The sequence below is a fragment of the Anolis carolinensis genome, chromosome 3, assembly GCF_035594765.1.
Source record: "Anolis carolinensis isolate JA03-04 chromosome 3, rAnoCar3.1.pri, whole genome shotgun sequence".
NCBI lineage: Eukaryota > Metazoa > Chordata > Lepidosauria > Squamata > Dactyloidae > Anolis > Anolis carolinensis.
This window is the reverse complement of record NC_085843.1, coordinates 260307449-260335239: the sequence shown is the minus strand read 5'-3', so window position 1 is coordinate 260335239 and position 27791 is coordinate 260307449. Positions and strand designations below refer to the sequence as shown.

Below are 27791 nucleotides of genomic sequence, written 5' to 3'. Positions count from 1 at the left end.
TTTGAAGTGTTTCTATTAGGATCCCACAGTTGCCATCCCATGATGTTTATCCTCTTTGGTATGTATTTCATTTGATGTTGTAGAATATCCAATCCATCTGCTTCCTGTCTGTTTTGAAAGATCAGCAGGAATTTTCTTCAGTGCTTTTAGTGGATCATGATTATGCTGTTTTGCATGGGATGGATTCTGTCATTTACACCCACCTGCGGTTCATCCATTTCCCCAATGATGCGTGTGGTGGATGTGCATCATGGGCAGGGTCTCACTTTCCTTTCAATGCTCTTTCTAGTCTTATGATCTTTTGTTCTTGCACAATGTTCCAGAACACCCCCCCCCCAACAAAATCAGAATAAGACATTACATGAGTGATGATGGGAGACACATGTTCTTAAATTCAAGATGGGCAGGAACACGAGTATTAATTCCATCCGAATACAAAACTATTTACACAACTGAATTTGATGGGATGAATGCTCTGCCCCCTTTAGTAGGATGTGGTCCTTAGGCTTGAATTTGAGAAAACAGGCAGGCAACTACAGCTACTATGATTTCCAAATCATAAACATGAAGATTGATGATAACAGACAGAATTTCAGCTTCAAAATCTTATGGCAACAAATCAGATGGCTCTTTCACTGCATAGATGCTGAACAATCTCATGTAGTGGCAATGTCACTACATGATCCAAGAGCCATGAATATCCAACTTAATCACTATACTAATGAATACATGGTACCCCTCCTGCCAGGAAACACACACTGCAACAGCTGTAGACAATAAGAAATGTGGATTCCATTTAATTATAAAATGCTTCATCCAATGACAAATTTGTAAAGTAAAATGCACATAGATTCTTTAAATGCACAGAAATAGACCCATCTAAGTCATCCGAGGTATCTGGTATTTATTTATTTTATTTGGAAATTTCTCTGTGCTTCAATACCAGAAGCAATATGTTCCTAGGCCACCTGTGGGAGAGCACTTAAAATTATTATAGCAGATTTCAAAAGACTTCATACTACTAAGAGTCCAGATATGCAAACACTACGATAGTAATATTATTACTGAAGCAAAAGGTCTTGCTGATTCAGAGGAATTATAAACATCATTCACATTAGGTGCGTAGGTCCCAGTAGTTGTAGAACTGGCCTTCTAGCAGTTTATTTCAAAATCATTTCACCCGTCTGTACCTCCAATTGATAGAGACTTCTGTGTTCAGAATGATCCTGACACACCAATGATATATACCAATTGTAATAATATATAACAGTTCATGTCTGGTATAGCTCAGAATTAAATATAAAAAGTATGATCTTATAATCTTATATATTATTACAAATTTTTCCTTTAAAAAAAAGCACAAGATTTGAAATAAAGCAGGATAATCCTAGAAAAAAACATGAATTTTTGATTACATCTGGATTGAATACAACATATGCTAAAAACAGTAATAAATTATCTACAGTATCATTTTGACTGGAAAGCAGCACATAGTAATTTTGGTCAATCATTAATCTCTTAAGTAGGTTACAATTCGTCTTTGGATTGTTCTTTAAAAAATGACTTCAAATAAAAATGAAACAGGGAAAGCCTTAAGAGACAGTGCACAGGATGTGGGGTAGGTGTTTTGCACAGACTAGACTCCCATATGCAATATTTCATGGAGGCAGAGGGAGAAAGTCTGTCCTGTGAAGCTGTTCCCCTGTAAGATAAAAAGCAGCAGAAATGGGGGAAATCAAGGCCTGTTGGGTGGCAATACTTCAGCCAAAACTGGGCCAGAGCCAATTATACATACACCAAATCCTGCAAAAAACTGAATTGTATCTGGTTGCACACCTCCATCGTTATTGTACTACTCCATCATGTACTACTGATCTTGCACATCTTCTGTTGAGAACAGGGATGGTCATGGCAAATGGAGTCACCAGTTTTTATTCAGGACTAGCTACTTCTTACTGCAGCTAATGTCATCGGTGTTACTGTATGAAAATGTCTGGATGCAAATAGGTTTCTAAGTTGGTTAAGCTTGATCAGTCTTGTCATAGGGCTCCTAAATTTTTCTTTTTCCTAAGTCCACCTCTGAAAAACAAGATATTGGAAAAGCTTTTGGGAGCCATAAATGGGAGATATTAAAGAACCCCACCTACTCAGTCATGGCCTCCTTAACTCATCACAATATTTCACATCCAAGCTACTGTGTTACTTGAAACCCCCCTCTATCATCTGACTATAAATAAACAAAATTTATAGGACAGCAGATTGTTAAGTCTAAGCACACTTCTAATGGTTCAATATGTTTTCAAGCTAATGTCTGGGTGATCTGGTTGAAATATTAAATAAAATCAGCAGACTGAGTGAAAATCAGAAATAAATTGTTTCATTATTTTTTAAAAATGAAGAGACTTTAGGTATTCAGCCTTTTAGCATTTCCCAAGTTGAGTCCATGTAATGGTTGGCAGTGACTGCCTTAGCAAGGTATTTAGTTCTTTTTTTTCTTTTTCTTTTGGAGACTGCATTGCTTTAGTGCATTTGATCAGTTTCTGTTATTGTTCCTTTTGCAGCAAATCTCCTGGCAGCTTTCAAACCACACCAGATTCCTGGAAATTTCTTTTTTCTTGGTAACCCTGTCACCAAACTCGGCACTTTTTTGCAGGATCCATGTATTGCGTGTTGGCACATTTGAAGGCCTCGGAAAACTCTGCCGTGTTTTGTAATGTTCCCAGAACCCTGTAAAACAAAACAAAACAAAACAACACTTTAGCACCATTGATTCCACATTATAGATAAGCATTTAACAAAGCACAAGGTCCATCTTTTCTTACCTACAGTTCCAAAAGGCTAGGGCTTTCCAAACAGATTTACCTTTTGCTATTGACTGGAATTTTACTGGGCAGTTATGAATGAGTCCCCTTTGGGGTGAGAAAGGCGAGATATAAATGGGGCAAATAAATAAATAAAATAAATGTATAATCTAGAGTTGTTACACATTCATAACTGTTTGGTATTCATGATCTCGCCTGTATTTACCTAATTTAGGGATATAGAGGGACTGTAAATGTGCCTCAATCCCCACTTAGCAGGCAGGAGATAATGCAATCAACATGTGTGTGTGTAGTGTGTTTTTCTGTCGATGAAAAAATAACTGACTGAAGTCCCCATTTGTCCTCCTGTGAGTGATTTCTGGTGCAAGAAGGAATTATGGCAAGACCTGACCTTCTCTCTGTTGAAATGGAGACTGTTCGGAGGAGGTGATGGCAACATCAGTCAACTGCTTCAAGAGTGACAGCGGAATGGACTGCTGTCAATTGCAGTGACTGTTGTCTGATGAACAGGGATTGTGGTGGGAATCTCTTAAGTAGCTAGAGTGGTACTGGCAATGTCTTCCAACCATATGAGTTGTCTTGAGTGGGCATGTAACATATACCAAAGATGCCCAGTCAAGAATTAAACATAGCTTATTTTATAGAACACTAAATTATGTCAAATGCAAGAAATGAATGTGAGGAATGAAAAAACAATGTGACTGACAAAAGTATCCATTAGGCAAAGGTCCTGGGAACTGCAACTGATCAAAGCAAACATTGTAGCTGAAATTAAGCTTTGCGCAGGAGTTTGAACATAATTGTCTCAGGAAGAAAGCTTTAGATTTCCTGGAAAAACAGTAAAGAAAACACCCACATGAAAATGCCATTGTGATGCCAGAGCCAGGGACAGTGGCTGCTTTGAGAAAATACAACAAATGGCTATTTAAAAAACTGGGTCTGAGCATAAAATTATCTCTTTCAAAATGGGTACAAAACAGTATTTGACCAAGCAGGTATAAAATAAAGGTCCACGGTGTTATGAGTGCTGGTGCTTAGAACACACATTGCAATGGTTTAATTTTTTCCATTATTATTTTCTATTATTACTCTATTTTGAATAAAAAGGCATTGAATGTTTGCCTTTTTTTTTTTTACTGGAAACCACCATGAGTTCCCCAGAAGAGATAGGGTGGGATACAAATAAAGTGTTGTTGTTGTTGTTGTTGTTGTTGTTGTTGTTATTATTATTGAATTAAAAAGAAAAACTATTTTGAAAATTCTCTAACTGAATCATCTCTGAAATTTATAACTGATTGCAGACAACTGTACAAACTGTCTTCCAAATGCATTCAATATACATATTACAAACACTCATCTTTGTCTCACCTCCCGGGTATGTTATTGCAAACATGCTAGATTTTTGTATAAATCTTGGTGAGCAACACAACTGCAAAAAACTTCCCATTAGCATTTCAATGCATGTGTTGCAAAGTCCATTTTGCTGAATACCTTAAAGGGCTATACCATTATTATACTTACATCAACATAGCAGGGAACTTGAAAATGATACTTTTTAAGATTATAACTCCAAGGATCTCCCTGCCAGCTTTACCAGTATTAGATTAAAACTTTCCCCCCAGCGTTGATCTTGCCCAACTTGTTTAATGGCACCAACAAATACTGTGTGTAGGTAAAGAACAGGGGTATGACAAACCTTCCCAGTGGTGTGTTGATTAATTTTGTTGTGCAAACATTCATTATGATAACTCTTATAACTGAACATCAAGTGACATCTTCCAAAATACAACCAGTTGCCTTGAGACATACTATTAGCTTTGTTCTAGCAGTTTTCAACTTCCCCAAAGATCTGCTGGACCAAAAAAGGGACCATGTGGACTCGTCTCACATGTCCTACTCCAGTCTTCTGTAAGTCCCCACTCTCATCATCACCAACTAAAATATTGGGAAGGTAATGGATGCTAAGGAGTGACTATGTCAGGATGAGAATTTCTGAGAGTTGTAATCCAGAAAAGGCAATATTTCTAAGTTTTAGCATAGATCTTCTGATGAAACCAAAAATGAAGAGCTACATATGTTTCATAAAACAACAACAACAACAACAACTTGGCAAATCATGCTGTGGTATTTCAAAAACATTTATTTTGGAAATACAAACTTCTGGATGCCAAGAGGCCACTTTTGTGATCAAATAAAGAAACTGAACTTTTAAACACTGACCTGAACTTGCCAGGACTGTGGGAATCTGTTTTAATAGAGTTGACAGCATATTCCGGTCTGTATGTTCCACACCATATCTTTAAAAGCAACAACAAAAGATTGAGGGGGAAAGGTTTGTATCACAGCAGTTATGTTTTTATTTTGCAATAGTCTATTTGAGGTTATGAGAGAAGGTTTAAAACTGTGACAGTGAACACATCTAAACTCCTGCCCATTACTAAGTATTTATGAATGTGGCTGTGGCCACACGCAACGGGCCTCTCCAGACTCACCTTCTGAATGCATTCATGCATTTAGCTATGATTAATGTAATCTGACAGGCCACTCTCCTCTTGGCCCTGCTGCCATGAAGGCTGTTCGACTTGGCAATTCTGCCAGTTCACATTAAAAGGAGAAAAGCCAGCCTGCTGTTTCCAACATAGCTGTGAAATTGCAACTCAAAATAATTTTCAAAGCTTTCAATCAAGGCAAGCATAATACCTGTGCAAAGTTCAGGAAGAACAGCTGCTTATGGTTGAAGTCAAGCCCAGGAAGGAGTTTCTCTTTCCCATTCTTTTTGGCAAAGTTCTCATAAGCCTACAAAAGGGCAGGAGCAAAGGCAGAGAGAATACAGTAGGAAATATATCATCTTTTCCAAATGATGCAATGCTATATACATTGTTATTTTGAAGGAAATCCCATTGAGTTCAATAGGATTTCCTCTGGTTCACACCCTAAGAGTTACATTGTGAGAGTATGGGCTGTTAACCTACCAACTCATCAGTTATAAAAACTTAATGTGAAAATATGGTAGTAATCGGTACCATCACTAAATCAATATAGAATAAAACATGGTTTGCTTTCCATTTTTGTAAGAAAAAACTGAACAAATCCTGATTTGATAAGTGGGAGGAAATGCGCAGATTCCATTCTGGACCATCTCCTGCTTTGCTTTATTTATGCTGACATAATATTTGAAGCAAACATGAATAAAATGTCTTCTTGTCTGCTATGGTTTCTGATGTGCTTCATTGAGTGTTTCACACAAAAACTATGGGAATGAAAGGTAGAGCTTTGACAGGGTGTGAATCCCTGCAAAAATAACAACCACACTCTTGCAACTTTATGTCTTTGAGATGATTCTGTATTTGGCAGAGGTGACTTTTTCTGGAAAATTTGGTGATTTTCCAAACCCGGCGGGTCAGAAAAATGAAAATTTAGCAAGTTTTTCAGATTTGGCAGAGGTGACTTTTTCTGGAAAATTTGGTGATTTTCCAGACCCGGCGGGTCAGAAAAATGAAAATTTGGCAAGTTTTTCAGATTTGGCAGAGGTGACTTTTTCTGGAAAATTTGGTGATTTTCCAAACCCAGCGGGTCTTCAATACTAGCATCTTCTTCAGCATCCAATACATGATCCTAGCCAACCAAGGATCACAAAATGAGTATGAAGGCAGAATAATGTCATATAGAATTGTAGGTTATGAATTAGATATGATGGCTGGAATCCTGCTGGTGACCCCAAATATGAACATCTTCAGACCATGCATCAGGTTTTCAGTAACTTCATTGACAAAGTCCTTAGCCTGGCAAGCTATAGCAATAAAGGGCTTGGCTACAGGGCTGCATTTTTGGCCCATTCTGCCTGTACTTCAGCAGCAAGAGAGGAAGGAAGAGCCCTAGGCTGCTTATTCTTCCTTAAATGGTCAATAGCAGTAAGAAGGAGCCTGAGTTAACCCCAGAGTTAATCAGGGACCAGGGAGTTGGAGCTACTGGCCAAGTAGCCTCCTAAATGTTGTTGCATTCCAGGCCCCCTGCCATAAGTACACTGGTATAAACTTGTGTTTACCAGCATGATGTAGGACCTCAGCTAATTTCTCCAAGACAGTGTAATATTAAATATAAAAAGTAGTCTATTTTCCCTTTTGAAAGAGCTTACATAGCCCAGAATGCACTCGGACCCATTAGTAAAAATTAGTAAAAAAATGTTTTTCATGCCCACTGCAATCTCTTCAGTCTAGTATTAAAAGCATAACCAGGCACAATAAATGAGAGCATCTCGGATGGATCTTACACTGCTATAGTTCTTCCCAGTTTATTTTGGTTACACTTGTGGGAATATCCTTGACTATTGTAAGTGAAAGATAAGAGAGTTGTAATGTCTCCATAGACAAGCAAATACTGGATGATCCTTATTGGAATGCACTTTGTCCTGAACATTCAGTTAATTTGACTGTGTGTTCTGTACTTAAGATAAAGAAAATATAAGGCAGTGACCATTTTTTTCCATGACCACATGCGAAAAAACTTCAGTTAATAGTTCAACAAAATTATATCTTAATTGTATCTTATTTTTTCCCATGCTGTTTGTTTCCCCAAAACTATGCTGCCACAACCCTTGCTTGCCATCAGAAAGAAATGAAGTTCTGTTGCTTCTTAATGCACATATACATGGACCACCTTTCCCCCAAATTTCCAAATGCATATACGGTTGAAGATGTGGCTACCACAGACTTTAGAGGCAGGACAAGTAGATGGATAAAAAAAATAATTAAATTAGGTCTTGATGAAAGTAGTTTTTTCCAGACATGCTGATAGAAGAAATACTCCTTATCTTGAGTATTCACAAATTTGTTGGGGGCCTTTCATTTTTTCAGAAATAAAGTACTCACAAAACAATGCAAGAAGCTCAATGTGAGCCCAAGTGAAAAAGAATGCATCAACATGATTTAGAAAAGAGGGGTAAACACATATAATAGGTTAAATGCAGAAATCAGGAAGAATAGTTTCAATTCAAGAAGAAAAAGTCCCATAATGTAGTAGGAAAAGCATGGTAAAATACATATGGGATTGAGAGAAAAAATTACAATCAAGATTTTCATATTCCTAGCTGTGACCCCTTTCATGTATTCTTTTAATGAAATGTAGTAGGAGGAATGTGAGTTTCCCAGAATCCAGAACTTTGGGGTTTTAGTAAGCCCACTGTGTGAAAAAGCAACACTAACACATGTCACCTATAATTTTGTTTTGTTGAACTTGCTTTGTTATTGAATTTCTTCTAACAAATAGTCTTCTCAACTGTGAAGACAAAGACATTTCTCACCCTGTATGCTTGTCTAATGCCACCATTATCGGCGATGTTTTCCCCAAGAGTATTGACTCCACTGAGCTGGAAAGAAAAAGGGAAGAAATATACATATTGTTGACTTTTCTGAAGAATATGATATGATTGGTAGCAGGAAGAAGAACAAAACATGGCTAGAAGGTCAAAATAGAGAACTGAGATAATCTAACCATGGAAGGGAGAGGATGAATACTCTGTAACTACTTTCAGAGTAGAAGAAAATCACAACTAGACTCAGCAGGGGCAAAAATGCTGAACAGTTGCCAATAGCTGGTTATGAAAAACTTGAAGCTCAGTGTGGAATGTTATGCATTATACCTACAGCCTTAAGGTCTTCCCCTGACATTAAGTCTAGTCGTGTCCGACTCTGGGGGTTGCTGCTCATCTCCATTTCTAAGCCGAAGAACCAGCGTTGTCTGTAGACACCACCAAGGTCATGTGGCCGTCATGACTGCATGGAGCACCGTTACCTTCCCACCAGAGCAGTACCTATTAATCTACTCACATTTGCATGTTTTTGAACTGCTAGGTTGGCAGAAGCTGGGGCCAACAGCGGGAGCTCACTCCACTCCCCGGATTCGAACCGCCAACCTTTCAGTCAGCAAGTTCAGCAGCTCAGCAGTTTAATATATAGTCCCTTCCACATAACTGTATACATCATTAACAGCATTTAGCATTTTGATAATATAAAACCAGCAAGCAATATTACAATGAGCTAGGGCTAAATCTAATGCACCCATTATACCATTGTGCAGATACATTTGATTCAGCTTTTTAAACTGTGGAAATAAGCACTACTCTTCTTGAGCTAGTTCTATTGACAGAAACATAAATAATGACATAATTTGCTGTGCAACCACAGTGAAGGAATTCTGATCTCAAGGTGAAAACTTCAATTAAATACTGCCATAAGCCATATGCTAACCATCTGTGTGCTAGTGACAGAGCTCATTGGAGAAGACAGTTTTCAGGCAAACAAACTAAATTTATCAGAAATCCAGTTTAGCTTAAATCCATTAATTCCTGATGAGTTGCTGATCTTTCTGTTTCTTTCCATTTTAAGTATTGTGTCTAAGATATTAGGCATAAAGATTGCTACTATTTGGATTTGACTGATTATTTTAGCTTAGTGAGTACTATGTGCATGAACAGGAGTGGGTTTTGGGCTCTTTTCATATTCTCTTCCTTGTCCCTTCCTTCTCCAACCACTGTAACCATAAGAAAGATCAAATAATTCCACTTTCTATTTAAATACTAAACAGATTTCTTAGTTATACCTGAATGTAGAGGAACAAACCAAAATCAACCCATTTTTAATTTTGCTTTGTTAATAAACCATAGTTTAAACTGATAAGCATATTTTTACAAACAGAAATAAATTTGGTCTTCAGGAGTTGTCTCTATACATGTGCAGATATTTTGAGAGACACCATGCAGTCCTCCAATATCTACTTCTGTTAACTTTTTTTGGTGGGGTACATAATGAAATACAAGGAAGCATATAATGATCAAGTCAGTAAGAAACATAGGACATACGTGTTGTCCACCAGCCAGATCCCACGAGAAATTTCCGTATTGGTATACCACACACTCGGACTGTTTCTTAAAATTGTTTGCAGATTCTTGACTCCACCAGTCTACTAGGTCTCCATCTGCATTAAAATTTCTACCTGAAATAAGGAATATGCATGGATGGTCAGGAAAACATTGGAAATAGGAAATTGCCTCTGTATTGCAGCAAAACTGGTTTAATGCTTTCTAGCAAGATCACAGTCTCCCAAGATTTGCTCTCTAAGATCCTTTTCATGTTTAGAAATGCAAAGTATGGGCTCATCTTCAAACTCTGCCCTTCTTTACATTAAAAAGAAGTAATTTTGCACCTATTGTACATAATTCCCAACAAACCATGCACCAATATATCAGAACAGATGTTTATTCTAAAATAAGTAGTCTCGTTTATCCAACCTTTGCTTCTCCAACGTTCTGTATTATCCAACGCCGTTTGCCTTTTAGTAGTCAATGTTTTTGTAGTCAATGTTTTCAAAACATTGCAATGTTTTGGTACTAAATTCATAAATACAGTACTTACTACATAACATTACTGTGTATTGAACTGCTTTTTCTATTGATTTGTTTGGGTGCTTAATTTGTAAAATCATAACGTAATTTGATGTTTAATAGGCTTTTCCTTAATCCCTCCTTATTCTCCAACATTTTCACTTATCCAATGTTCTGCTGACCCGTTTATGTTGGATAAAAGAGACTCTACTATACTTCATAATAAATCAATACTTATAACATTTAGAAAACTAAGCAATCTCAAGCTATGGGAGAAATTTATTCTTTGTGAGCTGTTCTCCCTTTATCTGTATTGCCATCCAATATAGACATAGTCTTTCAGTCAGTAGCATCTCCAAGGAAAGAAAATTTCTTGAATAATTTTGCAGGGCTCTCAACATTCATCCAAGATCACATGTAGCTCTCTGGACTAAACAGGTTTGCTAGATATTCTTTGCATGTAAGGAAATGTTATGTTCCATTCATTGTAGTTCATGGATGGTTTAATGTAATTCAAGAGCCATGGAATAGTGTGGCATCTGGGCTACCACATCTAACAGGATTTCTTGATAGAACCTCCTTTTTATCAGAGATCCACTCATCCTCAAAAGTGGTCTTTCAACTATCATTTAAATTTGTTTCTGTTTCTACAGATGTTAAAAGAACAAGCAAATATGTAATTTGTTTTTGATGCTTGTTTGTACTCCTTGTACTGTTTTGTATTATATATTTGTAATTTCAGATATTTGTTGTTTTAGACACTTGTAATTTATGTTTATCAGTGATTTGGGTCTTGGTAATTTGTGAGTTCAATCATATGCTTTTCTGTAATGTTGTTAGCCTCCCTAAATGCAATGGTGTCAAATAAATCAAATAAATAGTCACTTTTGTCTCGTACTACCAGATAATATGAGAAAGAGGAACACACATTTTGGCATTTTCAATAACAGAGAATGCTTTTTCAGTCTCTGGGGAATTTATCTAATTCAAAGGACATAATATCTGTATGTAAAAAAGAAAGAAAGATGTGACTGTAAATATCATAACCAAGATAGCTTCCCTTTGTGTTCTATACAGAATAATCATAACAATTCTTTTGATTAAATATTTGTTTTGTGTCTTACCATTGTCATCAAAGCCGTGTGTGATTTCATGGCCAATGACCATGCCGATGCCACCAAAATTCAAAGATTTAGGCTGGGCTGCACTAAAGAAAGGCGGTTGCAAAATTCCTGCAGGAAAAACTGGAAGAAGAGAAATGACACAATGGATGGCATTTCAAAACTGTGTATACTTGCAAAGTGAAGAAAACAAACAACAGCACCGACCATTTTTTGTGAAAGACTATGTTGATTTGTTCAGTTCAGTATGTAACCATTCACCGCACTCAAGTTTTTCTTCTTGAGCTACCATTTTGAAGATTTCCTTTTACAGAGATACTTGCTGAAAGGGAACCATTTATTCATAACACCATGCTTACTGCAAAATAAATTTTGTGAATGCCATTCCTATATGAGATGGGCTAATTGTGTAAATCTCTTCTATTGGAACTGAAGCTGAGTTCTATGAAGAAAGAAATACATCTGGTCATATTAATAAAAGTTGTGTCTCAGCAGATAGAGATTATACTAAGCTGAATCAGATGCCATGTTGCTGGACGTGCAGATCAAGGGCATTTTAGCTTCCAAATTCACTTTGGTATCTGCCCAGAGGAATAGAGGTGTCTAGTGTTCCAGTGATGTCTCCTAGACCTTTTTTCCTGATTGTCTTTCCACCAACAACTCTCCTTTTTCTTTCATCTTCCACTTCATAGGTCTCTTGACCTCTTAACCAATGAATGGGCAAACTTCAGCCCTCCAGGTGTTTTGGACTTCAACTCCCACAATTCCTAACAGCCTTCCAGCTTTTAGTAACTGTAGAAGTTCAAAACCTGGAGGGCCAAAGTTTGCCTATGCCTGTCTTAAACCATTAACTATTTTTTCTGTCATCTTCTGCCATCCATCTTTCTGGAACTGATCCTCCCCTTCACTCTCAAATGTTTTTTCCTAAAGCTTAAGATGGACTTTTCAAGCTCTGATAAACTGAACATGTTTTTCCTATAATCACCCAATAATGGGAATAACTGATCCAGATGTTACAGCCAACAGTTAGTATGTCCAAACTTTGAATATTTTTTTAACTGTCTGTGGTATTGCAGCTTTGCAAACACCAGAACATTGTCCTAGCTGGCTGCTTTGATAACACAGGACAATACACCCACATGCAGAGATTTTTTTAGTTAAGGCCCTTGGAATGCCTCCATATTGCATTATCTCTTTTCTCATTGTTTAACCAAAAATATGCTATAATTGGCACACCCAGCTCACTGAGGAAAATAAAACAGGAGAAGATCATCACCTCAGGGAATAATCAAACTACATTGATTTCAGTGAAATTTCATCCTGTCTCCACCACATGTGATTTTGGAGAATAGAAGTACAAACAAAAGTAAATATACTAATCCACACACACATGTTAGCTATGCCTGAATTACCATTTGATGAATTGTTTTGCTTTGCATCACAGCAGTTCAATGCATTGAAATGTTTTGATGCCAGCTGAGTTTTAAAGAAGTACTACTTTAATCGATGGAATGTTTATTCTAAGCTACCTCATAACAAACCAATGCTCACTTAGATTTTTTGTGAAAATTGAGCAATCTTTCGCTATGGGGGAGAAGATAATTATTCATTGGAGGCTTTTCTCAAATAGCAAAACACTTGCCCATATCAACATAGAAATAAATACACTCGTGGCCAGGAAATTGCAACTCTTTCCCTGACTGCCTGCTCAAAGACTGTTAGGAAAGAATCCTAAATTCTTTATCCCTTGAGCCTAACCACAAAGATTTGTGCCATTATATGTTTACACACTGAATGCAAGCACACTGGAATCGGCCTTTTGTTTAGTAAACTAACAAACAGTCCCCACTAATGTGTTTCTTCATTTTGTCTTGCTTTTGCATAGCACAAGATCTTGCTTATTTTTCTTTTTTGTCACAAAAACTTTTATCGTATTTTGTAACCTAGGGATTGTATTCTCATTTGAAACTCAAATATGTAATTAATGGCTTCTGTTGTATGATTAACTGGTGCAGCTTCCCTCTCCAAATGTAATCCTTCCTCACAGGGACTACAGTTAGTATGATTTTGTCATATTTCTGCTGAGTTTGTTTTCAGTTAGCCAGGACTGCAAGAACAAAATTCTGCTTCGTTTTCCTACATGCATAGTTTGATAGGTTTATATAAAAATATTTGTTTATGTTCAGCCAATCTGTTCTGTGTTGATCTGATCTGGTCCTCAGAAACATATAATTTGTTTGGACTAAAATTCCTACAATTCCCTAACCATGGCTCTCTCATGTAAAATATATAGCAAGCCAGTGTGGTATAGGGGCTTAATGTTAGACTAGAACTTCATTGCAGGGGGTTGAACTGGACAGCCCTTGGGTTTCTTCCAACTTTATGATTCTGTGACTGGGGAGAACCAAGTTTCGTTTCCCACAAATACTATCCTTGAACTAGTCACTTCTTCTCAGTCTAAACTATGCTGTGGGATTATGGATGTGAGGACAGGCATGTACATTACCTTGAGCTCAATGAAGGCACAAATATGGATGATAAATAAAATAAACAAATAACAAAAAGTACATTATACTTAAAATTGTTTGCCATTCTTCTGATAGTCGAGATGCACAGGGGTGAGGGAATGATTTATTTCTTGCTGGGGGTACTGATTGTGGTTTTCCTGCATGGCAGGGGTTGGCCTGGTTGGTCCATGTGGTCTCATCTAATGCTATGATTTTATGATTCCCAAATAATTATAGTTCTTGATAAATGAGTTCTGCTTACCAATCTGATTTCTGTTTGCTGAATAAAAGGCATTCACTACAGCTGCTCCACTTATCCACCTACAGAAAATTGAGAAACACATTAAAGTGTTAATAAAATTATCAGTGGGATGAGAAAATTTAATGACTTTGAATCACTCTAGATACTAGACAGCCAAAGCAGCATTCTAAATACATGTTATAATGAATCCCATGTACCAGCACAAATCTTGTGTACAAGAAGCACTGAAATGAAAAATGAAGTGAACAAGTACACACAAAACCATCTGGGTTCCCTGTTTATATGTCAGTGTCATATCTCATTCATTATGGGGGTCAAGTAGTATGGAACCATCATGTTTACAGGTCATTTTAGGAACCTCTTAAGAACAAATGGTCTATCTAGTCCAGCTTTGTAGCCTGGATGATCAGATGCCTTTTGGTACACCACAAAGAGAGCAGGATTGTGATAAGTATTTCCCAATGCTTGTTCACTACATTTGGCTATTAGAGATCTATTGCCTCAGAACATGGCAGTTGCATTTAGCTGTCATGTCTGGTAATCTCTGAAAGAGATTGTTGAATCTCACATTTAGTAAACGATAACAAGAGTAACTAAATTTCGTTACTTTTTTCATTAAGTAATTGAGCAAGTGAGAAAAATTCAGGGGGTCATTTCTCCTTCATGTTTAGCGTTATTGTAGAATTGTACCACACCTTTTCCACTGTTAGCCCACCAAGTTTCAGAACATTACACCCATCCACTAATCTTTGAGGAATTTTTTTTATTTTTTACAAACAATACAGTAATTACGACATAGCATTACTATGTATTGAACTACTTTTTCTGTCAAATTTGTTGTATAACATGATGTTTTGGTGCTTAATTTGTAAAATCATAACCCAATTTAATGTTTAATAGGCTTTTTCTTAATCTCTCCTTATTATCCAACACATTCATTTATCCAATGTTCTGCTGGACCATTTATGTTGGATAAGCGAGACTCAACTGTATCAACAACCAATAAAAGAACACAATATCCAGAACTTAAGTACATACTCTTCCTTGTCGACTTTTTCTCTGAGCTTCTTCAGCCTTTCCTTTTGGGCAAACTTTAAGTTCTCCACCATATTTTCAAAATATTCTTCTTCTTTGTAGTTCAACTTTTAAAAAAGACAGAGAAATCACAGTACAGTTTGTGCAAGAAATTGTGTAAAGAACAGAGTGAGCTTGTGCAAAAATCACTCAGATGGCAGAATGTGTAACCTTATTTGCTTAGTCAAAAAGATTTGAAAAATGCATGTGGCATTTTTATATACAGATTGTGATATAGACAGAATATATTTCTGAAATATAAATATATCTCACAATAGTGGGGATCACTATGGGTGGGTGACCTACATGCCTGAGAGGAAGCTAAAATTTTGTTTATTTCTTTCTCACACGTGAGAAGAAAAAAAATCAAAACCTTTTCCCCCACTGGGCAGGATTATGAGAGTTCTTGCATATTTTTCAGTGACTGTTCACTTCCAAATTGCTTTGGGTTTGCTGAAGACGTAATTGCTGATAACTTATTTTCAATGATAGATGTAGCCTAAATTGCCATAGAGGTGGAACTGATTTTGGACTATAACATTTTAAACACCTTTGTCCTAATGTGTTGATTGCTTTTATAGAGCTTAAATGCTCTCACCTATAAATGGCTATCTTTAATTTATATATCACAAAGGTTTTTACTTCTTGCTAGTAAGACAAGATAAGATGATGTGACATCAGATTTTCAGGGCATTCAATAAGATTGCTGGGACTCAGATGGACTAGATTTGAAAGACTGTCAATTAATAATTAAATCACCGTAGTTACTATATTTTGCATGCTGGAGACTGTGCTCATGACTTCTCTCTACATATATCTAGCTAGTCTCTTCTGTGACTGTCAAAATCTTTCCTCAGTTCTCACAGTAATTCAGGGAGAAACGATTACTTTGGATCTGCTTATGTTAAACCAGTTAACAAATGAAGGACAACATGAGATAATGCGATAAGCACTGGCTAATTTAAAAGGAATGGTAACCATTCAGCTGAACAGGGCATTCGGGATTAAGTTACCCGGTAAATTTGTAAATCACCAGTAGTTAATAATTTAACAGAAAAAAAAATGTACAGTATGAGGTCATTGTCATTTTATTTATACAGTATGAACCCCATATCCATTCGACTGATATTCACAATTTCATTTATCCACATTTGACAAAATATGTCCTCTTTAGATATTTTCTAGACCTTTCAACAAGAGGCAACAGTATTTTTGGGTCAAAGGGCATTAATTAATTCATTTATTTATTTATTTCCAATATTTAAATAAATAAATAAATACATTTGGCCCTTTGACCCAAAAAATACTGTTGCCTCATGTTGAAAGGTTTCCATAGCAATTGCTTTTAACTTCAGTTACATTTATCCACGTGAAGTCTAAGAACATATTCCTCACCTATTAATGGAATATTTTACTCCTAGACATATCACTAAAATACCACTTGTGTGGTAGACTTCAAAAGCAATAATAATAATAATAATAATAATAATAATAATAATAATAATAACAACAACTTTATTCTTATACCCCATCATCATCTCACCGAAGGGACTCGTGGTGGCTTACAAATGGAACAAATGTCCATAAGACATAAAAGCAAACACAATCGATAAAACAAAACACATTAAAAAGGAGCATCATAAAATATGACAACCAAAATAAAACAGGCTAAACATTACAGAGTAATACAGTTTACACTGGAGCTCCATCAGACCAGGTTCCACAAAAAATAAAAACCAAAATTCTAAAATGGGTATGACCGAGTTATAAAAATGCTGGGCAAGGGATAGTGCAAATGGCATGCAAAACAGAGTACTTGCTGGTGAACTAGAGACTTAGACTATATAACTAGGGACTAGTCAATTTCGAATGCCTGCTGGAACATCCATGTTTTCAAATCCCTGCGAAAGGATGACAGTGTGGAGGCTTGCCTAATCTTCCTGAGAAGGGAGTCCCAAAGTCGGGGGGGGGGCACCACCGAGAAGGCCCTCTCCCTCGTCCCCACCAGCCATGCTTGTGACGGTGGTGGAAGCTAAAGGAAGGCCTCCCCGGCAGATCTTAGAGCCTGTGCCGGTTCATAGGGGAGGATGCACTCATGGAGATAGGTAGGGCACGAACTGTTTAGGGCTTTGTAGGTCATAACCTGCGCCTTGAATTAGGACTTGAAATTTATGGGCAACCAGTGTACCTGCTTTAATAGGGGCATCATGCACACCTTATAATTAGCTTGTTAGAAGCCTGGCTGCCGACCTTTGCACCAGTTTCATTTTCTGGACTATCTTCAAAAGCAGCCCCACATAGAGTACATTGCAATAATCCCATCTGAATGTAACAAGCTATCACTCATTTACTGGTGTTACTTAATTGAGTTTGGGTTACCCCTATAAGTTCTAGACAAACTGGCATTGTCAGTGTGCAAGGAACAGTAACAATAATTTGGGGATAAAAAAGGTAGAAATAGCTGCCTGCAGATGCCTTATGAAATGTAATGTTCTCATTTTATAATGTAATTTGAAAAGAACCTGAGATTGGCATATTTCTTCTTCAGTGTTTTGGGGAAATGGAAATAACAATGGCAATGAAAAACTATGATGGATTGGACCCTAATGTAGGCACATGCCCTCAAAGGTTGGGATAGAGTTCTTCATCCCATCCTCCGCATACCAAACATGTTGGGACTACAGTGCTCACTATCCCAGGTAATATCTGGGGATGACGAGTTTGAAAATTCAACACAACTGTTAAGATGGGAGATGCTGACTTCAATCTTATATTTTGCTGTTGATTACAATATGTTTTTAGATGTACTTACATCTTTGTATTCTGCATTCAGCTTTGCAGTGTCTATTATGATCTCATTAGGATAGCCAATTCTTTCTTTAATTGCTAGAGCCTAGGAAAAAAGAAGTATGACATGAACTGTACTTGCATTGTAAATCTGAACATTATGAAGTTGGTCAAAAATCATTCACACATTTACAGAATTTCTTTTTCAATCTGTTTCAATCTAGATTTTACGTCTAGCAGTTAGGCTTCAGAGTAACAGATATTTCCTATGTGATGCCAGTTTAATGGTTTTTTCAAAGCAGTAAGAAATCACAGACTCCTTGAAAATCCCTTTTGACATGTCCAATATATAAATGCCACAACAAATTTAACAGCACTGCCAATTCAGTTAACATTTGTGACTCTCCTCCTGACTTGCTTTCTCTCTTCCCCTCCCCTGCTTCAACACACACATTTAACAAAATCCAGGCAAAAATTAAGCTCTTAAGTATCACTGATAAGTGAGAATTGACCTGAAGGCACTCAACAATAAGAACTAGCCACGCTGGTTTCCAAAATAAGTAATCTAATAGGTGAGAATTCCCGTTAGTCCGTAAGCTACATTTATATTTTGCCTTTCTTCCAGGGAACTCAAAGCAGCATGAATAGTACTTCCCACTTTAATCTTCTCTGCAGCCTCATGAGACAAGTCATGCTGATAGAGAGTAATTCACTCACAGTTAACTTGTGTGTGTGTGTGTGTGTGTGTGTTTAACTCTGAGGGGATTTGAACTTGGGCATCGCAAGTAAATATCCAATCTTTGGATCACTACAATACACTAATCACCATGCATAGAGTGGCTTTTTGTTTAAGTTTTAAAGGAATCTCTTTAATTAAAAAAACCTTCTTGACTAGCCAAATAAAAAGCTTCAAGGCAATGGCATTTGTACACTGAGAAAAGTAAGCACTCAACTGTTGACTGCGTTCAGTTATTCAGCAATAAATGTTTACCAGTTTCAGTCAGGTAGAAAAAAGTTGATCACCATGAACAATCCCAGATGTTCTCTGAAGAATGCTGTATTTGTTTCCACCTCATAAGTTGTCCTTTGTAATAATTTCTTTCTGCAATTATGTGCTTCTCATCCAGATTTCAGATTAAGGGAGTACTAGACTCTTGCTTATCTCCAAAATGCAGAAATACCCCTTTAAAATACTTGCCTTTTCTTCTGCTTTCTTTTTGGTTTCTGCATCCATCCAAGTGAGTTCTTCCAGTGTATGTATAAAAACTTCACGGATTTGTGTAATCATATCTTGAACCTAGGGATAGGCAAAATACAACAGGGTTAAATCAGTGAGACAATACGTCCTTTTCTGGGAAGTAAATCCCACTGAATTAACGAGGACTTACTTTTGAGTACTAAGTTATTTCCATATGCCCACATACACACCGAACTGCCTAGTTAAATATCTAGATTTCTTGACATGCGATAACCTAATATTTACTCTAGATTATATTGCTGTTGTGTTGTTAACTATTTTTATCCCACACTTGATTATGAGATTTAGGGTGGTACACAATGCAATCATTTCAGATTAAAACCATAATTTAAACAAGATTTTAAAATATTAAACAAACTACAGTTTAATGTTAAAACATTAACAGTAATGTATGGTATAAATACAATGTAAAGTAAATTAGTCCTTCAAGGCTTTAATAAAAAGCCATGCTTTTTCCTGACCCAAAAAAGAAAGCCACGTTGGCACTAGTCAAACCTCCTGATTTGGGGGGGGGGGGCACTCCACAACTGGGGTGCCATGATGGGAAAAGTCCTCTGCTATGTCTTCTCACTCATATTACCACAACATTTGGAGCTTCAGTTCTTGAACAGGCATATTTATTACAATTTTTTCAAAAGTGCACGTTCAAGTCATTGAAGGACCAACGTTACTAAGTATATCAGATTCTACCAATAATTATCCTTGCTACTGGAAATACTTTTGTAGCATCAAATCAAAATAATGGTGATAGTGCATCAAAGCTTGGGAAAATTTACTTTTTTGACTTTAAAAAAAATCGTGTTAGAAGCAATTTGAGAACATACTGCATGTTGCTTCTGGTGTGTGAGAAAAATGCATCCTCAAGTCTGGCCACATTGGCTAGATCAATGGTGTCAAACCTGTGACCCTCCTGGTGGTTTGGACTTCGGCTCCCAGAATTTCAGGCCACTGGACTAGCTGGCTTGGGCTTCTGGTATTTGGAGGCCCAAACATCTGGACAACCATACGTTTGACACCTCTGAGCTTGGAATTCTGGGAGTCAGAATCCAAAAAAGGAAAATAAAACACCTCACTAAATTTTCCATGTCCTGAGGGACATGTATATGCTACCGCCTTATTCTGAATTTCATGCCAATGTAAATATTATGAGTTCCATCAAAGAATCCTGAGCATGGAAACATTGTGAGGTTACTGATGTGGACCCAATCTTTACCTTCCACCTAACAGCTTCTGGCAGGAAGGCAATACTGGGTATGTAGTTTAGGAGTCAAGACCTGATATTGATTCAAAGAATGTAATGGGCATCCTTTTGGTTATGCAAATGGAACTCCTAGGGAAGCCTCACTAGCTTATTTCAAGACAGTCTCTCATTGATCCAGTTTTTGAAACTGCCCAGGCTTCCTGTGGCCATATTTGTGTAACAGAACAACCAGAAAAAGGATTCATAGAATCAGCATCACAGCCCTCCACTGCCTTGCAAGTATTTTTTGAGAAAAAAAAGTCAGTCTTCTGAAGTGGCTTCATTTTTCATCAGAAAGTAGACTAGGGAACACTGCAGACGTCTGAACAGACAACAAAGGAATCTTCCATATGATCATGAGCTTTGTATGCAACTGAATGCACACATGAAGCTGAAAATACTATGTGCTAGCAAATGAAGATGATATTATTTGTGGCTGGACATACAAGGAGTGAATATGTGCCCACATAGAAAATTTAATCTCTGATTCTACATCTAACTGACCAAGTGCTTGGTAGGATTAATGTGGTTTAGAGTTTGTCACAGTGACCTTTCAGAGATCACTTATGGATTTGTCATTTTTGGCCCTAAGACTGGGATTTGGAGAGGAACTGGTAGGACTGCTGGACACAATTTTTGTGGTTCTGGCAGACAAGTGCCCTGCTTTGTTAAAGAGATGTTTTTCAGCAAAAGATGTCTTCTGAGAAAAGTGAATATTTTGGGAAAGAAGTTTGCCTGCCCCACATGAATATGTGTATTTCTTCTGCATTGGGCCTGTGGTAGTTACATTTAAGGTTAAATATACAGGGGGTGGGGTTTTCGATGGCAAAAATTGACATTTAAGCTGTCTGTCTTGCGAAATCCAGTGAAGGGGGAGTAAACCTTCTATCAAAGAAACCATTAATCATACTAAAGGGCAGACTGGGGATCAAAACAGATGATATCTTTAAAGCATTTTGGAAAAGATGCTTCCCTATCTAGTGATATTCGTCTCTGTGTTATAGAAGCTGGACTCACCAGTGTATTTAGTGTGCTTTGTATGATCAGTCACTGGAAGGAAAACACTGGATTAATCTGCACATCTACTTGCTATAGGACAAATCTCAGATGAAATCCTATTTGAGGAAGAAAATTAATTGATCTTTGGGACTTCCTATTCTCCCCAGTCTCCAATTTGACCCTCAGTGTGAACCTAGGACAAAATATAAATTGGGCCCAACACTCTTGATTGAGTGGTATATGGGGGCATTGCAGATGTAACTTAACACCTAATAGCAAGGAGCAACCTGAATGCAGATGAAGGTAACAGATGCTTTATGGAAGAGAAACTGCTTGCATCCAATAGTCCACTCATAATCCATTCAACTGTGGATTTACAGATGTAGCGCCAGATGGGCACATCTACCACTCTGTTAATGGAGACCCTTCTGTAAATATCCCACTTCCCGTTGTCCATCTGTCAGCAAGAAGAAGACAGTGTCTCTGGGCACATAACCAACACCAGTTCTTTCATGGATCTGCAGATCCAGCACAAATGCTTATTCCTGTTTGGATATTTCTTTATCGAAACAGGGCTTATTCTTACAAAATGGATTTATTGGTGCAGACCAAAGGGGCTATTCTGTTTATTGAAACCCACTCCTGCTTGTGGGAGTAAATAACATCTCATCTGTGATTATCCATTTGTTCAGCAGGAAGAAGACAGAACTGTGTTTTTCACAGATATGCAGATTCAGAATAGTGATGCTTAGCTGCTGATGTACAGTTATAGTAAGAGTACGTTATTCTTATTTGTACATTTCCTTATTGAAACAGGCTTGGTCACATCAAAAGAACTGAAAACTACAATGTTTGTTTCATAGCTTAATGCCAAACAACAATAAAATAAGCAATGGACAAGCCACTTAAAAAAAAAACTGATGATGCAGGAAACTGTTTATGTTGATTCACATATTGCACTTTTTTTCTCCACAGATTAGCAATGTTAATGAAATTGAGTTCTTCTTCTATAATCTCCTGTTCTTCAGCACCTTCATTCTACAACATACAAGGACTTCTAATCTTCATCATTAGCTAATAACTTGGCTTATTGTCCTGGAAGAGCTACATAATCTTATCCCCAGTCTGGCAGCCAAAAGGAGTTCATTTCTTCCAGTCTCTTAAATCTACTTTTCAAAATTCCACTGTATAAGGTTTTTCTACTCCTCCTCTCCTCTCCCTTTTAAAAAAACAGGAACTCATTTTTTTTACTATTAATACATGCCAAATAACCAGTATTTCCCTCCCAAAAACTTCATTTCTTCTGGCCAACCATTCCAATAGCAAAACAGTATGATGTATTGGATAACAGCTACATATCACTTGTAAACAGAACCATGACATTGCACCAGACTAGCAATGTGTGTAGTTGCCATTGCAACAGCCTTTGTCATTGTTATCACCAGAGGTGAGTTAGTAGTTTTACAAAAAAATCCAACATCTTTAAAAAGTATTTATTTAGAATAAAATATATACCTCAATAACATGCCTCTTGAGAACCTCGGCCTGAATTCTGTGTTTAGTTCCCACCAGAGCAGACACATTGAACCAATGGATTTAATAATGTATTGAATCACACTTCTCTGGACACAATCCCGTTTGTCAATATCAAAATACTACAGACTTTCATTAAGAGTTTGCAGCAGTATGTTCACAGTAAATGATACAATGAACAAAGTTTGAGCAGGATACCTCACAACCTCTGAGGATGCCTGCCATAGATGTGGGTGAAATGTCAGGAGAGAATACTTCTGGAACATGGCCACACAGCCCGAAAGACATACAACAACCCTGTGATCCCGGCCATGAAAGCCTTTGACAACACTTTGAGCAGGATATATTCTAGGTCAAGCATGGGCAAGCTAAGACCCTCTTCATTTTCCCTGTCCTCTTGGCATAAGGATACGGTGGCACACCTCATCCTTATGCCAAACAGATGGGGAAGGAAGGCACGTAGCAGCTGAGAGCCTTCTGGAGCACTCTCAGCCACCGTGTGTGTCTCAACCTCTTCCTAACATAAGGATCCCATCCTTATGCTAGGAGAACAGCTCGAGGAAGGCATGCAGTGGCTGAGAGCCCTCCAGTGCACACTCAGCCGCTGCCTTGCCCTTCTCCCAGCATAATGCCAAGAGGACATTCCAAGGATCAGGGAGGAGGATAGGAAGGAGGATCGGAGAAGTCGCCACATGTCCCATCTTCTTCCCAGCATAAGGATGGGGTGAGCAGCCCCATCCTTATGCTGGGAGGTCAACCTGAGGATGACCCAGGCCCTGCCCTGCCCTCCTGGCTCTGTCCTTTCCTGGGCCCTCCCCACCCATTGTGTGCCCCCCCCCCCCTACACACACACCTGACCCAACCTTCCCAGCTGGGCCCACAATGTGGCCTCAAGACAAAAAAGTTTGTCCATGTCTGTTCTAGGTGATTTAATGTTAACCATGGCCTCACCTACATTCACCATTTAATGAAGTTTCAAACCAGTATTGGAGAAAGTGATTTCACTGTGCAGATGCTTACACAGGAAATCCTAGAACAAGTTTGAGTCCCAAATGGTGATTACATAAACCACAAAGCATTGGTGCACGTTAAGGGCTTTCCCCCCATGTGCTTCTGTGGGAGTTTGCTGTCTGGCTGTTGCAGTTTGGAATTAGCTTCAAATTGCTTTCAATAGTTAGGATAGATGAGTCCCATGAGTGCCTTCCTGCTACACTCATTCCAAACAGTAGCTCCTTCTTGAACCTCTTACTGAGATGGTGTGAACAGAAAACAGAATGAAAAGTGGAGAGCCGAGAAGCTTGTCAGCATAGTAAAAGAAGCACAAATTGATACATTTGACCATCAAAATGAAAATCATTATGGAAACTGAAGGCTAACCAAAGGAATTAATCCCTGGATGCATTTTGGAAGATATCTTCGTGTGGATTCAAAATGCTTTTCTCATTTATGAAAGGTTTACACAACCTGGTTGCTTCATTTCATGTGTTGATATTATTAATTTACAATGAAAGGTTTCTTGTAACCTATTGAATTGCTCTTCTTTGTTTGTGTTGCATGAGCCTATTTCTATTCTTCAGTTTTATTTCAGTCTGCTGTTAAAGCAGTAATAATAATAATAATAATAATAATAATAATAATAATAATAATAATAAAACTTTATTTATACCCCGCCACCATCTCCCCAATGGGGACTCGGGGCGGCTAACATGGGGCCATGCCCAGAGCAATACAACATAATAAAATATAAGAACAACATATCATAACACCATTTAAAATACAATAAATAATAATAAACAGAACATCAAGAAATCAAGAAAAAAACAAAAACAAAAAAACTATAAATCAAGGGCAGTAATGCCCAGGAACACATCTACTGTGTAAATGGAGGCATCTTCAATGGAATTCGAGCACCAGGAAATATAGATGAATGAGCATACACTTCCTTCTCGAAGAATGCTGTTATATGCAGTGTTATATACCTAGACTTCCCTCACAAAGAAAACTTCCAGGGATTTCCTTTCCTTCATAATTCCTGACATATTCCTAAAATCTGGTCCACAGTTTCCTCCATCCTCTGAGAGCAGATCTGGGTTGGGAGGAATCCTGCAGCATGAGAAGAAATCTGCTCAATTGTCTGCAAGCAAAGGTAGAATTATATCTAGAACTGAGATATGATAAAATGTGTATATTCGTGAACTCTTTTCAGATCCACATCTCTTCCTGTTGACTATTACTGGTCTATCTTACACTGGAGCTGAAGGCTACAATAGACCACAGGGAAAAGGAACAAGGCTAACCTGGGATTATTCAATGTCTTGGCATTTCTGCCTTTCTGCTTCTAATCATTCTGGATAATGCTGGATGGTATAAAGTAAATCTGTATGTTTTCTTTTCAAAGCAGTCATTGGGCATTGAAAATTCTCAAGCTAACATCTACTCAAATATAATCAGCTTGCATGATTATATGAGAATCTTACCATTTTCTTACTTTCTCCAGCAAATGCTTCTGTTACATACAGTCTCCCCACAGCATTTTCCAGATTGCCATTGACGTAATTTGCACAACGTCGCCAAACAGCAGTGTCTGATGTTGTACCATACAGCACCTGATAAACATGAAGATTAGAGAAATTAAGGACACATTTTACTGGGATTGGAAATGAGGAACTTTTTCCAGAAGTCTCAGCTGACATGGCCTAGGGGTCATCCACTAGCAGAGATATTTTATGAGCTATAGTCAGAACATTTGATAAGTGAGCACATGTGAACCTCTTTCCCATTCCTCTTTATATTTTTCAAATACTCATTGTTTTAATAATCTGAAACTATGAAGCACAGTGTATATGGCTCAGCATGGTGAAGATAAGCATCTATGTTTTTCTTGTCAAAGCAGAGTTTCAGGAGAACACATAAATGCCCAGAGGTCATCATTCATTCTAAGCTGTAACTTACCCATCCCAGCTAATAGGAGCACTCCTTGTAAGGGAAGAAATAACCCCATAAATATCAAAGTGATCCAATGCCTTGACAGAAGAACCGATGCTGCCTGAGATCTTTTTATACTCCTGTTGCTGTTTTATACAGTATAAAAGTCTGAACAAGCAATGCAGCTTTACAGTGGCCTACTGCTGTTACACAAGGTACTGCATTTTCCTGGAGATTGGACAAACACTTTGGCACTGATATAAACCACTGTAAAAGCCTAGGAATTTCGGGAGGGGTTTTGAAAATTTGGGGGGGGGGGGGGGTTGAACCCCTAGCACGCACCCCTCCCCGCTACAAACCTGTCAATATCTGCTTGAGATAGTGCCTGGAGGGACTCTTAATGTTTTGCATCTCATAGACTTAGCATGGGGATTTGGTTAACCAGTTAAAATTCATGAGTAAACCAGATTTTTTTTATAACCTGAAAAATTTCGGGGGGGGGGGGTTGAACCCCTAAAACCACCCCCTCGCTACAGGCCTGCCTGCAACATTGAGCCTGCTCAGGAATCATCAAAAAGAAGTGTACTAAGAAATATTAAGGCAGTGAATATTGTTGAGCATTTTCAGGAATAAAAGACTTGTATGCAATCTATCTTGTACACATTTATTTCAGAGCAAGTTCCACTGAACACATGGAAGGCACTTTTAAGAACACACTGTCTTCAGGTTTAAGGATGTTTAAATAATAATGGATGAGAAAAGCAATGCACCCTCCCCACTTAAAATGAGTAACATTATACACAGCAGTGTTGCCCCCCCCCAAATGCATCTTTAAAACAACTCTGACCTCCCTATCAAAATGTCAGCTTTCTAAGATCTAGACAGGCTTGCTCTTTTGTCCTTGGCTCAGACTGCTACAAATGGATGCACTACTATACTATATTAACACGTCAGGTAGAAAAGCTAAATCTTTTCTGATGTGTTGTTTTAGACTAAGGGATATAGCTCAAAATTTCACCTACTTTACACTTTCCTTTTACATTATTTATGTATGATGATTTGGTTGCAAGGAGACTACGCCAAAGCAAATCAAAGTATGTAGAGATGTAATGGCTCTTTTATCCTCTGGAAAGTGGTTAGGCTGAAAATACCTTCTTTAACCTGAGGCCCATTCACATTACATGATTACAGTGCTATGACTCCACTTTAACTGCCATGGTTCCATCCTTTGGACTCATAGGATTGGCGGTACAAGGAGGAGCACTGAGGATTTTCAGCCAGAGAGATCTCGCGCCTCAATGGACTGCAAACTTCAAGATTCCATAGGTTGGAACCCTAGCAGCTAAAGGGGAATAAAACAACTATAATTATGTAGGAAAACTCACAACAACCCTATAATTATGTAGTTTGCATGTTTCCTTAATGCCATCCAGATGTGTTAGACTACAACTTCCATGATCCCAGGATGGTACTTCTGACCAGGGATGATGTGAGTTATAGTCCTTTGCAACTGGATTGAATCACATTATGTGTGTGATACTGCAGTATGCTTTAAATATATGAGGCCTTTATTAATTTTTTTGGTGACCTTCTGCATATTCTGAAAATTACTGTCACAGCGTGCACATCGGCTCTTACAATGTAATAAATGTCAGACGCTGTGTCATCTTTATTAATTTATTAATTAAAACATTTATATCCTGTAACCAAATACTCAGGAAAGAATTCTCATGGTTATGCAGCTATGTAAACACTGAGCTGTTGTAACTCAAAGCTTACAGCCTTCTCTTCAGGTGGTGATTTAGAAGAGTGTGCTAGCAAGTATGAAGAAATGTTGTTGTTCCCTGAACCTTCTTAGTCTTTGACTGAAATACACTTGTGTGTC

At 37.7% G+C, this 27791-nt stretch overlaps 1 protein-coding gene across 5 annotated transcripts in view; it reads right to left on the bottom strand.

Moving 5' to 3' along the window:
* Window positions 1-770: 770 nt before the first annotated feature.
* Window positions 771-27791, bottom strand: part of mme (membrane metalloendopeptidase) — an 85678-nt gene continuing 58657 nt past the window's right edge. For all 5 annotated transcript variants that reach the window (XM_008106135.3, XM_008106134.3, XM_008106136.3 and 2 more), the window contains 11 exons: window positions 25459-25587; window positions 19150-19248; window positions 17977-18057; window positions 15129-15232; window positions 14091-14149; window positions 11325-11444; window positions 9679-9812; window positions 8122-8187; window positions 5523-5618; window positions 5043-5119; window positions 771-2727 (listed from right to left, as the gene is read on the bottom strand). In XM_008106135.3, coding sequence (XP_008104342.1) covers window positions 2628-2727; window positions 5043-5119; window positions 5523-5618; window positions 8122-8187; window positions 9679-9812; window positions 11325-11444; window positions 14091-14149; window positions 15129-15232; window positions 17977-18057; window positions 19150-19248; window positions 25459-25587 — 1065 coding nt within the window. In that variant the 3' untranslated portion in view covers window positions 771-2627. The remainder of the gene's footprint in view (window positions 2728-5042; window positions 5120-5522; window positions 5619-8121; window positions 8188-9678; window positions 9813-11324; window positions 11445-14090; window positions 14150-15128; window positions 15233-17976; window positions 18058-19149; window positions 19249-25458; window positions 25588-27791) is intronic.